The sequence below is a fragment of the Crassostrea angulata genome, chromosome 10 (assembly GCF_025612915.1).
Source record: "Crassostrea angulata isolate pt1a10 chromosome 10, ASM2561291v2, whole genome shotgun sequence".
In the NCBI taxonomy this organism is placed as follows: Eukaryota; Metazoa; Mollusca; class Bivalvia; order Ostreida; family Ostreidae; genus Magallana; species Magallana angulata.
Genome location: NC_069120.1, coordinates 201,597 through 214,277, shown reverse-complemented (window position 1 = coordinate 214,277; position 12,681 = coordinate 201,597). Strand labels below are relative to the sequence as shown.

The 12,681-nt window shown below is 36.8% G+C and overlaps 1 protein-coding gene across 5 annotated transcripts in view; it reads left to right on the top strand.

Moving 5' to 3' along the window:
• The window catches only part of LOC128167854 (lipoxygenase homology domain-containing protein 1-like), a 47,706-nt gene that overhangs the window by 16,906 nt on the left and 18,119 nt on the right, over positions 1–12,681 (top strand). For 3 of the 5 annotated variants that reach the window (XM_052833795.1, XM_052833792.1, XM_052833793.1), the window contains 18 exons: positions 915–950; positions 3,144–3,203; positions 3,440–3,603; positions 3,795–3,884; positions 5,090–5,219; positions 5,308–5,462; positions 5,684–5,841; positions 7,335–7,417; positions 7,681–7,850; positions 7,943–8,162; positions 8,606–8,760; positions 9,262–9,475; positions 9,610–9,663; positions 9,981–10,150; positions 11,058–11,144; positions 11,511–11,643; positions 11,867–12,085; positions 12,177–12,311. In XM_052833795.1, coding sequence (XP_052689755.1) covers positions 915–950; positions 3,144–3,203; positions 3,440–3,603; positions 3,795–3,884; positions 5,090–5,219; positions 5,308–5,462; positions 5,684–5,841; positions 7,335–7,417; positions 7,681–7,850; positions 7,943–8,162; positions 8,606–8,760; positions 9,262–9,475; positions 9,610–9,663; positions 9,981–10,150; positions 11,058–11,144; positions 11,511–11,643; positions 11,867–12,085; positions 12,177–12,311 — 2,433 coding nt within the window. The remainder of the gene's footprint in view (positions 1–914; positions 951–3,143; positions 3,204–3,439; positions 3,604–3,794; positions 3,885–5,089; positions 5,220–5,307; positions 5,463–5,683; positions 5,842–7,334; positions 7,418–7,680; positions 7,851–7,942; positions 8,163–8,605; positions 8,761–9,261; positions 9,476–9,609; positions 9,664–9,980; positions 10,151–11,057; positions 11,145–11,510; positions 11,644–11,866; positions 12,086–12,176; positions 12,312–12,681) is intronic. The other 2 variants (XM_052833794.1, XM_052833796.1) reach the window with 1 other exon arrangement.

Here is a 12,681-nt window from a genome sequence, read left to right as displayed (position 1 = left end):
GTAGCTTTAAGTGAATTACACTATAGACAGTGTTGGTGTAACCTCCCAAAGTAAGCCAGTGGGCCATAGATACTACATATGACGATGACTTTTGACTTGTGTTCAATGTTGACTGCTTTGATATTCTCAGGATGTATGTATATAATGATATTTTGTTAAATTCTCATATCTTCTTACACTGAATTAATTACATTATCCAGTCTGCATGTGACATCAATTTCCTCATTATACTAATTAACATGTAATAATCAACAGTATGCTAGTTAATAACCAAGTAATGTAAAGAATACTCACTCAGTGCATGTTACAGTTTGTGTCTGCATGACTAACATTAAATACTCATGCATATACCCATACAGTTGAGTAATTTTTTGCCAAATATATCCAGTATCAATTTATCCCTTTGCAGATGTATCAGATATTACATTTTCATTTGGAAATCTGTGTTTTGATGACTATTGTTGGTATATTTTAAGTAAGTTATCAAATTTTGTTTCTTTTAATTTGTGCCATATCATATCATAGATATTATAATAGATCATGTATTTAAAAGCTTTTGTATGAATTTTTTTTGTGTAATATAATATGAAGCAGCATGTAATTTTGGAACACTTGTGTATCTACGCAGTTGTCTGGTTTTTAAAAACATCTAAAAATCAAAATATTGTTTTACTTCAAAAATCACCAAGTGCTTGTATAACTGTGTTGTCACTAATTACACGTGAAACTGTTAACCTGTTTGACAGATTGAATTGTATTGTGTTTAACCCTGTGCCTTACCAGCTTGATTTTAGTGTCATATTTAGATGTAATTATGAACCAGTAGCTGGTTTCCTCTAGACAACGAATCCTCTGTAGCTAATTGACAATAAACGTGTACACTTGACAAGATGTGTGTTTGTCCATTTTACCAGAACCTGCTCCTACCATTAGATATTCAGACATCAAGGGTAAGCCGTCCAATCATGTACCACTAACTGTTTATCTGTTGCTAATGACGACTAACCTGTTTGAGCGGTTTGTTCGTTTTGTGATGTCTCAACACAAGCTACAGAACCAGGATGTTATTGTCCATATCTTTTGTACTTCACTGTAACCCAATGACATTGTAAATCTATGACACTGAATGTAAACCTGTAATACTGTAAACACCAACACCGTAAACCTATGACACTGTTAACTAATGACACTGCAAAGACACCGTAAACCAGTCGCTCTGTAAACCTATGACACCATAAATCTTCGACACTGTAAACCACTGACACTTTATTCCAGTGACACTGTAAAGACACTAATCAGTGACACAGTTAACAACAGACACTTTAAGCCTGTGACACTGTAAACCACTGACACTGTAAACTATTAACATAACAAACTACTGACACCATAAACCTTTGACACTGTAAACTGATACTGTAAACTACTTACACTGTAAACTGGTGATGTTATAAATCAGTAAACCCCTTACACCGTAAACCCCTGACACTGTCAACCTCTGACACTGTAAACACTGATATTGCTAACCACTGACACTGTAAACCTTTGACACTGTAAGCTGATACACTGTAAACCAATGATGTTATAAACCAATGATCTGAAAACCCCTGACACAGTAAACCACTGACACTATAAACCTATGACACTGTAAACCTCTGACACTGTAAACTACTGACACTGTAAAACACTGCTACTGTAAACTGCTGACACTTTGAATCAGTGAAGTTCTAAACTAATGATACTGTTAAACCCTTTTACTGTAAACCATTGACACCATAAACCTGTAAACCAATACAACACAGTCATGGTTGTTTGAGTACAACCCAAACCATATAAAGGCAGACAATAACAAATTACAGGAAGCTCTTTGTTTGATGGGATTAGCTAAGCTCAACTAAGCCAATAGCTCTCCCTTGATCAATTATGTATCAATACAGTTTAAAATTGCTAAAAGCTGATCATGCGGTTCTGTGAGCTTTAATGGGTTCAGACCAAGAAATTTATGTTTGACGTGCTTGACGTCTCTCAAGACATTTACTTGTTCTTGATACTCATCTGAGGGAAATGGTTTCACAATTTCAAAAAAAATCACAAAAACATTTAGATGAAAAGTGAAGGAGATCCATATCTGCTGTTCAATATATAACGCAAAGTTACGAGGGCTTTTCACCATGGGCACGATACGTTGGAATTATTTTTCCAGAAAACATTTCAGAAATTCTGAATATATTCTTTGGCTTTCTGATAAGTAAAGAATTAAATTTGAATATAAATGTCACTTTTCAAATGGACCGGACTACCATTGTAAACAGATTCAAGATTTTTTAAAATACATGTAATAATTTATTTAAATGATTTCCGACCATGAATCCAGAATCGGAAGATCCATCTTAGAAGTTTCATAGTAGCAAGACAATGGGGAAGGCACAGTGTCGTAGATTATCTCTTATCTTTATGTCAACTGCAAGAGCTTTGATGTGTTATGTATAAAGCCTGGACTGCTAGAGGTACATATACAAGCAAAATTGATGAATTAATACTTGTAAATGAGTGGCACTGGTAAGCAATTTGGGACTATTTTTATATAAGAGGAGTGGGCATGTGTTTTGAATGTAATTCTCCTGTCAGTGTATTCTATGCATGATGGCTTTAATATAATGAGTAAGTATATACAACTGTTTGGTGGTGTTGGTTATTTTGTTGTGATTTTTCACTTCATGCAGATTTTAAGTCAATCAGTTTATCACTCACCATCTTATCAATGTTGTTTACATGTTGTGGATGATGGTACCCTGGTACCATGATTGCATTGCTGAATGTTGTCAGTCATTTGCATCTTTCATTTAATAATTCAGATAATATCAATTGTAAACTATGATAACATTTATTTGTATAGCAGTACATACATTATTACTTTATGTAATAATTCTCAATCATTGTCCAGTTCAGATTTAAGAAATCATTGAATTATCTTATTTATTAATATTATTTTGTATTGATGCAAATTGTTTTAACCACTGAGGACATTGTTAATGCACTGGGTCTTGCAATCTAATATTGTATAGTGTGCAGTCAGTGTGGATTTTGAGACAGACGAGGGGTTCACGATTATACCATGGCTGATGTTAAGTGATTTTGCTTTGTAGAAGTTCTTCCAGTTCAAGTGGATACCATCATTGAAGAAGATGAGGAGAACACCATCAAAGGTGAGTGTCAGAAGGAAAGTTTAATGTCAGAATTTGTAATCTATCTGTAGCCATATTGCAGTACCGGGTATGTGTCTCAACTTGTGCCACGTACAAACTTATTTGTTTAAGTGAAAATCAAAATTGCAAGTCAAAGCCAATGCTCAACAAAATAAAAGATTGAAATAAGTGACCTTTCCTGGATTCAGAAGAATTCAATTCAGGGGAATTGAAACTCTCATTAACTTCTTTTGCAGAAGGTGACTGGAAAATATGGATCACCACTGGTAAGGAAGAATCCATGGCAACCAGCAACATGGTGTTCCTGTATGCCTATGGTACCAAGGGTAGTGCTGGTCCTCTTAAGTTAGGCAGCGGTAAAGATGGCTTCTTCCGTGCGGGTACCACAGACATCATCAAGGTATGGATCCGGTAACTCACAGAGGAAATAAAATATCAAAGTCTTTAAAAGGATGAGTCAAATAAATTTGTGTCTGTAAAAGAAATCTTATAACCTTGTAGAACTTCAATCATCTATGGTTACTCTAAAATGTGAAATTCTGAGAAACATCTGAGGATATTAAAGGACTTCTTCTGCTTTTTATCTTAAAGATGTCCTTTGGCAGTGGGGCTGGAGAGGTGTACAAGATTCGCATTGGTCACAATGAGGCTTACCCAGGGAGCGGCTGGTATCTAGAGAAGGTAACGCTCCTCTGATTAATAGGAGTATAGTATATAGTATAGTGGCTGGTATCTAGAGAAGGTAAGGCTCCTCTGATTAATAGGTGTATAGTATATAGTATAGTGGCAGGTATCTAGAGAAGGTTACTCTCCTCTGATTAATAGGAGTATAGTATATAGTACAGTGGCTGGTATCTAGAGAAGGTAAGGCTCCTCTGATTAATAGGAGTATAGTATATAGTATAGTGGCTGGTATCTAGAGAAGGTAAGGCTCCTCTGATTAATAGGAGTATTGTATATAGTATAGTGGCAGGTATCTAGAGAAGGTTACTCTCCTCTGATTAATAGGAGTATATAGTACAGTGGCTGGTATCTAGAGAAGGTAAGGCTCCTCTGATTAATAGGAGTATAGTATATAGTACAGTGGCTGGTATCTAGAGAAGGTAAGGCTCCTCTGATTAATAGGTGTATAGTATATAGTATAGTGGCTGGTATCTAGAGAAGGTAACGCTCCTCTGATAAATAGGAGTATAGTATATGCCTGTAGTATGATATAATGAGGAGACTGAAAAAAAAAAACTGACATGCCATGGAGACTGAAACATAGTAAAGATCAATATATATATATATACTCCCGTCTGGTAATTATTATATGATTGATAAATTACTAACTCTCTGAATGGCTGATATCTAATGTTCTAGAAATAATTAAACATTACGTTCACCTGCATGTGACCTATAAGTTGAATATAACATTGGATTTTTTCCACAAGGTTACGATTGGTTATCATCATTCTTATTGTCCAATGAAATTTTGCATTTCTCACTGTGTTCAGTTATGACTAAATTAACCAGACTTTAACAAACTAAATAAAGATGATGAGATTTTCCTCACTTGATAACGGTCAAGTTGATTTGTCTATATCGATATTTCATTGAATCAAATGATGAAACAATTATTGCCGTTTTTCAGACAATACAGTGATTTAGCTACCTTCAAAGTACCTTATTCACTTGGCCTTTTATGCTCAATGAATGTTGTATTTCTCGGGTAGCCAAATCATCGCATTGACCTCCAAAACAGCAATAATTGTGTAATGTGACACATAGAGGTAATGTGATATATAACTGAATAGATACAGGGCTGCAACTTTATATATCTTATATTTTACAGATGTTATAGTTTTGTATTTTTTGACCATACATAATAAATGTTTCTCCAACAGCTTAAGCTTCAAGACAGCTCCACCGGAGACGAGTTTGACATTGAGGTCAACAGGTGGTTGTCTCGTGCCCATGATGATGGAGACATATGGCGAGAATTTGCGATTTCTCAGATTGGAAAGATTTTACCAGGTAAAATAAATTATCTTGGGAGTTCTCTGCATTGAGTACAGTGCTTTGCTGTGGTTGTCTGTCCTACTAATGGTTGCTTTGGTTACAGTGGTGACCTACACGGTGGAGGTACATACGGGGGGCACCGAGGGGGCAAACACCACCGCCTCCGTCTTCATCTGCATTTATGGAACTCGTGGTGACACAGGAAAACGCAAACTTTTTAAGTCCCAAACTTCCAACGATCCATTTCAGAAAGGAGGGGTGAGTGCATGACTGAAATGGCTGAGTGGTTTCTCTGTTTCTTGAATGTTGTTTTAGTTTTGTGGTTCTCTATTTCAGCAGTAATCAAGTTATTTTTGTGGTTCTATATTTCAGCAGTTATCAAGTTGTTTTTTGTGGTTCTATATTTCAGCATAATCAAGTTTTTTTTGTGGATCTATATTTCAGCAGTGATCAAGCTTTTTTGTGGTTCTCTGTTTCAGCATGATGTGTTTGAGTTGGAAGCGGTGTCCCTAGATGAAGTGGAACGTATCGTGGTCAGTCATGACAACAAGGGCTCTGACCCAGCCTGGTACTTGGACAAGGTCATTGTCCGTTCAGAGGAAACTCCAGACAAAGACTACAGGTTCAACTGTGGCAGGTCTGTACATACTTGTATCAACAGCAGAAGTTTTACATGTACTTTGTATGTTTTTTACAATAATCAAGTTTAATGCTATTTCTGCAATATTTTATCAATCACAAAAATAAATCAAAGAATAGCAGGTTAAATATATGAGTTGTAAAGGAGTTTTAAAATCCAAAAACAATTCCTACACAAATACAAAACATGATAGTTTTAACTTTTATTTTGCTTACCGGTATTTTTCAACCCCCAAAACACTGGACAGAAAATGCAACTACAAAAACAATTTTGTGAAATCCTAGAAAGATGTTTCAAGGAAAGAAATACAAGTGTAATTTAGTCATTTTGTTACTTTTAACCTATATCTATGCTGTCTGTAGAAAACTACTTTTTTATTCTCTATTGTTTTTTATATAGGTGACTGTCTATGTACAACTAATTACTACTTCTCTATTGTTGTTGAAATAGGTGGCTGTCTGTGTAAATTACTTCTCTATTGTTGTTGATATAGGTGGCTGTCTCCGTAAATTACTTCTCTATTGTTGTTGATATAGGTGGCTGTCTGTGTAAATGACTTCTCTATTGTTGTTGATATAGGTGACTGTCTGTGTAAATTACTTCTCCTTTGTTGTTGATATAGGTGGCTGTCTGTGTAAATTACTTTTCTATTGTTGTTGACATAGGTGGCTGTCTGTCTAAATTACTTTTCTGTTGTTGTTAATATAGGTGGCTGTCTGTGTAAATTACTTCTCTATTGTTGTTGATATAGGTGGCTGTCTCCGTAAATTACTTCTCTATTGTTGTTGATATAGGTGGCTGTCTGTAAATAACTTCTCTATTGTTGTTGATATAGGTGACTGTCTGTGTACTACTTCTTAAAACTTCTCTATTGTTGTTGATATAGGTGGCTGTCTGTGTACTACTTCTCTATTGTTGTTGATATAGGTGGCTGTCTGTGTAAATTACTTCTCTATTGTTGTTGATATAGGTGGCTGTCTGTGTACTACTTCTTAAAACTTCTCTATTGTTGTTGATATAGGTGGCTGTCTGTGTAAATGACTTCTCTATTGTTGTTGATATAGGTGGCTGTCTGTGTAAATTACTTCTCTATTGTTGTTGAAATAGGTGGCTGTCTGTGTAAATTACTTCTCTATTGTTGTTGATATAGGTGGCCGTCTGTGTAAATTACTTCTCTATTGTTGTTAATATAGGTGGCTGTCTGTGTAAATTACTTCTCTATTGTTGTTGATATAGGTGGCTGTCTGTGTAGATTACTTTTCTTTTGTTGTTGATATAGGTGGCCGTCTGTGTAAATTACTTCTCTATTGTTGTTAATATAGGTGGCTGTCTGTGAAAATTACTTCTCTATTGTTGTTGATATAGGTGGCTGTCTCCGTAAATTACTTCTCTATTGTTGTTGATATAGGTGACTGTCTCCGTAAATTACTTCTCTATTGTTGTTGATATAGGTGACTGTGTAAATTACTTCTCTTTTGTTGTTGATATAGGTGGCTGTCTGAGACTGAGGGAGATGGTAAATGTGAGGTAGAGTTGACACCAGGCTGGTTCACAGAGAAGCCAACAAAGTCCAGTAAGTCTGACCCCTGAACCTTATGAATCACTCCCTTACCTTTTTAATCTGTCCTTGAAGTCCAAAAATCTGTCTTTGAAGGCCAGAAGTTTGTCTATGAAGTCATTGAGACCTCAGATATCTACATCTTGATATAAAAAAAAACTACTAGTAGTGACTTTTTATTTAGTCTTTCTTATTGACCAAGATAGAAGAACCATTTTGTAGTCCATTTTGTTATTTATAACAAGATACAATACCTATTGTTCCACTTTGATTTGCAGGAGGAGAGTTTAGTTTATCTGTAAAGACCTGTGAGGACTCCTCCCCGTCTGGAGGGGGTAAGGTGGACCTGGCAGTGTATGGGGAGAAGGGTAAGAGCGAGGACATCACCCTGACTGCCCCCAGCCCCGGGGACAAACTGTTTGAGCCGGGCAACATTGACAGCTTCACTGTAAGTCTCTATATCAGTCCCTGACTAATCAAAATTGTTAATTGTTTTCTACTTCAGCAAAGATTTTGACTATAACATCATTTGTATTCTAGATAAATGTGGGTGAGATTGGAGATCTGTACAAGATAAGAGTTAGCCGGGAGGACCTACACACTTGGAATGCTTGGCACCTGGAGGAGGTCAAGCTTCAGGACCTGGACACCAGTGAGGTGTTCATCATTCACTGTGACCGCTGGCTCTCTAGGGAGAAGGATGACTTTGATCTTACAAGGGAGTTTCCAATCACCCACAAAAACAAAACCCCACCTGAAGGTGAGTCTACACGCGAAAGATACCCCTCCCTATATCTCCCAAACACAGAAAGTGAGTGTTTCCCCTACTTATCTCTTCCAAACACAGATAGTACCTCCCCTAATGATCTCTTCCAAACACTGATACTGAGTATTCTCCCCTACCAAGGTGTCAAGAGAATTCTGGTCCCTCAACCTATCTATTCCAAATGAAACAATGGTGACATCTTGTTAATGGTTTTAGTGTGACAATGATGTTGTCTTCTTTATGATTTCAATATGACAATAATGACATCTTGTTTATGGTTTTGGTGTGACAACGATGATGTCTTCTTTATTTTTACAGAGTGACAATGATGACATTTTGTGTTAGAATTATGCCTCCTCTATAATGCTTCTTGTGACAATTATTACTTGGTGGTTATGGTGTCTGCCACATTGATGACTCCTTGTTTATGGTTCTAGTTCACCAGTATGAGGTGGAGGTCATCACAGGAAATCACTGGGCCGCAGAGACCGATGCCGACTTGTTTGTTACTATATTTGGAGTTAAGGGGGATTCGGGCCGGAGGAAACTTTATCACTCCTACCAGGAGGGGGATAAGTTCCAGAGAGGAAAGGTAAGTCTGTAGGAGAAATCTCTATCACTCCTATCAGAAAAGGGACCAGTTCCAGAGGGTATAGGTAAGGCTGTTGGAGGAAACTGTATCACTCTGATGCCAGGAGGGGGACAAGTCCCAGAGATAAAAGGTTAGGCTATAGGAGGAATCTGTATCCTTCCTACCAGGAGGGGGAATTTAAAGTTAACAAAAGGAAAGACAATGCAAGAGGAAACTCAATCACTGATACTCGGTGGAGGGGGTCAAGCTCCATAGTGGAATGGTAAGGCTGTAGAAGTGGAATTAGTATCAATTTGAATTAAAAAGGAAAGGTAAGACTGCCAAATAAACTCATGGACAACACACTCTGCAATAACTCAATTAATGTATTCTATGGCACACAAATGTATTAATCATCATCTCATTTTGTAATGAAATAAGGTTTAATATTACTTATTCTATAGCTATCATTGTAAGTAGGCTGTTGAGAATGATAAACATTGGATTTGACTTCTTTATTAGGTGGACAGATTTCTGTTTGAGGCTGTCTCTCTGGGAGACCTCAGCCAGGTTCAGATAGGTCACGACAGCCTGGGGCACGGGGCGGGGGTCTACATAGAGAGTGTGACGGTCACAGACAAAACAGTGCCCGGTGTACAGTATGTGTTCCCCTGCCAGGGCTGGCTGGATGAGAGGGAGGGAGACAAGAGAACATGGAGGCTGCTGTCTTTGTCAGGTAGGGACGCTCAGTCCAGTCTGATTATTACTACAGGGGCTCTGTGAATGGATAGGGAAAAGTATATCAAACACATAACAAGATGTGATCATACAGGTTTACCATCAAATAATAAAGCTTTTTTTCTGCTTCAGAAAAGAGAGATCCTTCTAAGATGCCTCCACAGAGGGACTTTAGGAAGAAATCCAGTAAGTTATATCACTATGTAGCACACATTGTGATTGTCCGCATTCTGTGATTTATTCATAATTTATCACATAGTATCATTGTCTCCATATTTTTCTGAGTTGTTTGATGGGGTCACCGTTTGATGGAGGGGTTTAAATCCATACATAATATTTTTATCAAACCAACTTACAGTTTATAGACTCATTAGAATGTTGTAAGTTCTGAAGTAAAGTGAGTTTTATTGTGTCTGTGATGAAGTTTAATTGATGTGGTAAGTATATTACGATTTTGAATTCTTCGCTGAGGTACTTGTAACGGTATGATCTTTGTTTGACAGAGGGTAAGTGGTCTGTGACAGTCAAGACCTCTGAGGACCAGGACTCAGGAACCAGTGCCCAGGTCTCTCTAATTGGGTTTGGGACCAGGGGACAGTCTCAAAAGCAGCCACTAGGATCAGGTCAACAGGATCAGAGCGAGTTCAGACCGGGGGCTATCTCAGAATTCAATGTAAGTATAACAGTGGATTTGATACATTTTGCAATTTTTTGATCAATTGTACTGATTATTCTAATTTATTTTTATAATGTCAACATTTAAGTGCTACTATTTCTAGACAAATAATTACTGTGATACTGATATTAATGTACAAAATTTACGGGGACACTGATATTAATGTACAAAATTTACTGGCCAGGGATAATGATACACATGATGTACAGTCATGTAATTACAGAGGTGTTGATATTAAAGTACATGTAAAATTACAGAGGTGTTGATATTAAAGTACATGTAAAATTACAGAGGTGCTGATATTAAAGTACATGTAAAATTACAGAGGTGTTGATATTAAAGTACATGTAAAATTACAGAGGTGTTGATATTAAAGTACTTGTAATTACTGAGGTGCTGATATTAAAGTACTTGTAATTACTGAGGTGTTGATATTAAAGTACATGTAAAATTACAGAGGTGTTGATATTAAAGTACATGTAAAATTACAGAGGTGTTGATATTAAAGTACATGTAAAATTACAGAGGTGCTGATATTAAAGTACATGTAAAATTACAGAGGTGTTGATATTAAAGTACATGTAAAATTACAGAGGTGCTGATATTAAAGTACATGTAAAATTACAGAGGTGTTGATATTAAAGTACATGTAAAATTACAGAGGTGTTGATATTAAAGTACATGTAAGATTACAGAGGTGCTGATATTAAAGTACATGTAAAATTACAGAGGTGTTGATATTAAAGTACATGTAAAATTACAGAGGTGCTGATATTAAAGTACATGTAAGATTACAGAGGTGCTGATATTAAAGTACTTGTAATTACTGAGGTGTTGATATTAAAGTACTTGTAATTACAGAAGTGCTGATATTAATGTACATGTATTTGTGTTTGATGATTAGGTGAGTTTTGGAGACATTGGAGATTTACTAAAGATCCGTCTGGAACACAACAACAAAGGGCCTTCTCCCTCCTGGCATGTTGACTGGGTTAGTTCTGTCATTGATCTCTTGATCACATGTTCCTGTGATGTAGTTGAGGCCTGCCAGGCTTCCAGGGCCACAGAGCATTTATTGTGTCAATTCTTCTTCCCTCCTCCCTTCCCTCTCCTTTTATGCTGAGTTTAGCTCAGTTTCAAGATATTCAATTAAACTTCATACAAGGATAATTTTTGGTGTAAGCTACCTGACTGTGTAAACATTTTCAGACCTTCACCTTCTCTGTAATCTTTATTATCATATTTTTCTCTCATCTCAGATTGATTAAAAATACTGTACAAATGTATACTGGTAGTTGGGCAGGGCATTCATGTGCTGTGGATACAACTTTTGATCAGTAATTGTTTTTTGTGTTAGGTGGAGCTGGTTGATGTGGATACGGATGAGTATCACAGGATCCACGTAAATCGCTGGTTCTCCACGGGCGATGACGACAGACAGACCAGCAGGGAATTCTCTGTCAGCCGCCCAGGGGAAATGCCACTGCCAGGTAATCTATCAGTTTCAACAACTAGCAATTTGTCTTTTTTATTCCTTAAAAAAAGTATTTGACAAAAAACAAACCATGTGTTAGAATCTGGCAGATCCTAAATAACTCTGAATATTTCATCAGCTTGAACTCTTTCTTCAGTTCATTGGTATGTGATTTTAGTATGTTCTTTATAATTCTAAGTAAATCTGAATGTTTAACAGTGAAAACCCTTTTATTTCAGTTTGCCAGTATGTGATTTTAGTCCAGACAGCCTTGACCTCTGACCCAGCGGCAAGTGAGGGTCAGGTCAGTATCAATATTCAAGGAGAGTATGGTGACACAGGAGAGAGGAAATTGAGTGGCAAGTCACCGTGGAAACCAGGAGAAGAGGCATCCTTTATCATAGAATCGGTCAGTCTTGGTGCTCTTACCAAGATCAAACTTCAGTTTGAAGGTCAAGGTAAGACAATCTGATTTGTATTGTTTTATCTATGAGATAATGTGAAGAAACATCTTGACAATCTGTTGATACAATGTCTGTATCCTGTCAGGAGTCAGCTGGTTGGTAGACAGAGTCCGAATCTTTGAGAAACCCACAGCAATCTGCCAGACTGTGTTCAACTGTCATTCCCTCCTGGACAGCAGGGAGGGTTCCGGAAGTGTGTCCCGGGAATTCCCAGCCACAGGTAAAGCACTGGATTTCATGTGATTCCGTTAGTACTAGTAGTCTGAGAGGTGATCAGGCAAGGCTACATTGTAACTGTATCATAATCTATAGAATCCCAATGGTTTATTGTTCAACAAAATAGTACAAGAGATGTCTTATTTAGAAGAAAAGAATGCTGTCATGTGGAATCGTAAAAAACCTTTCTTAAAAATGATTTAATGAAGATTATGTCACACTCTAAGTTTGCCTATTCAAACTTTATAATAAACATGACCCACGTACCTGTTATGTCATTGCGTAATTAATTTAATTGTTTACAGTCATCTAGCTTTTAAAACATTGTCCATCATAATATGGATAATGTTATGTAATGCGTACTTGCAATTAGA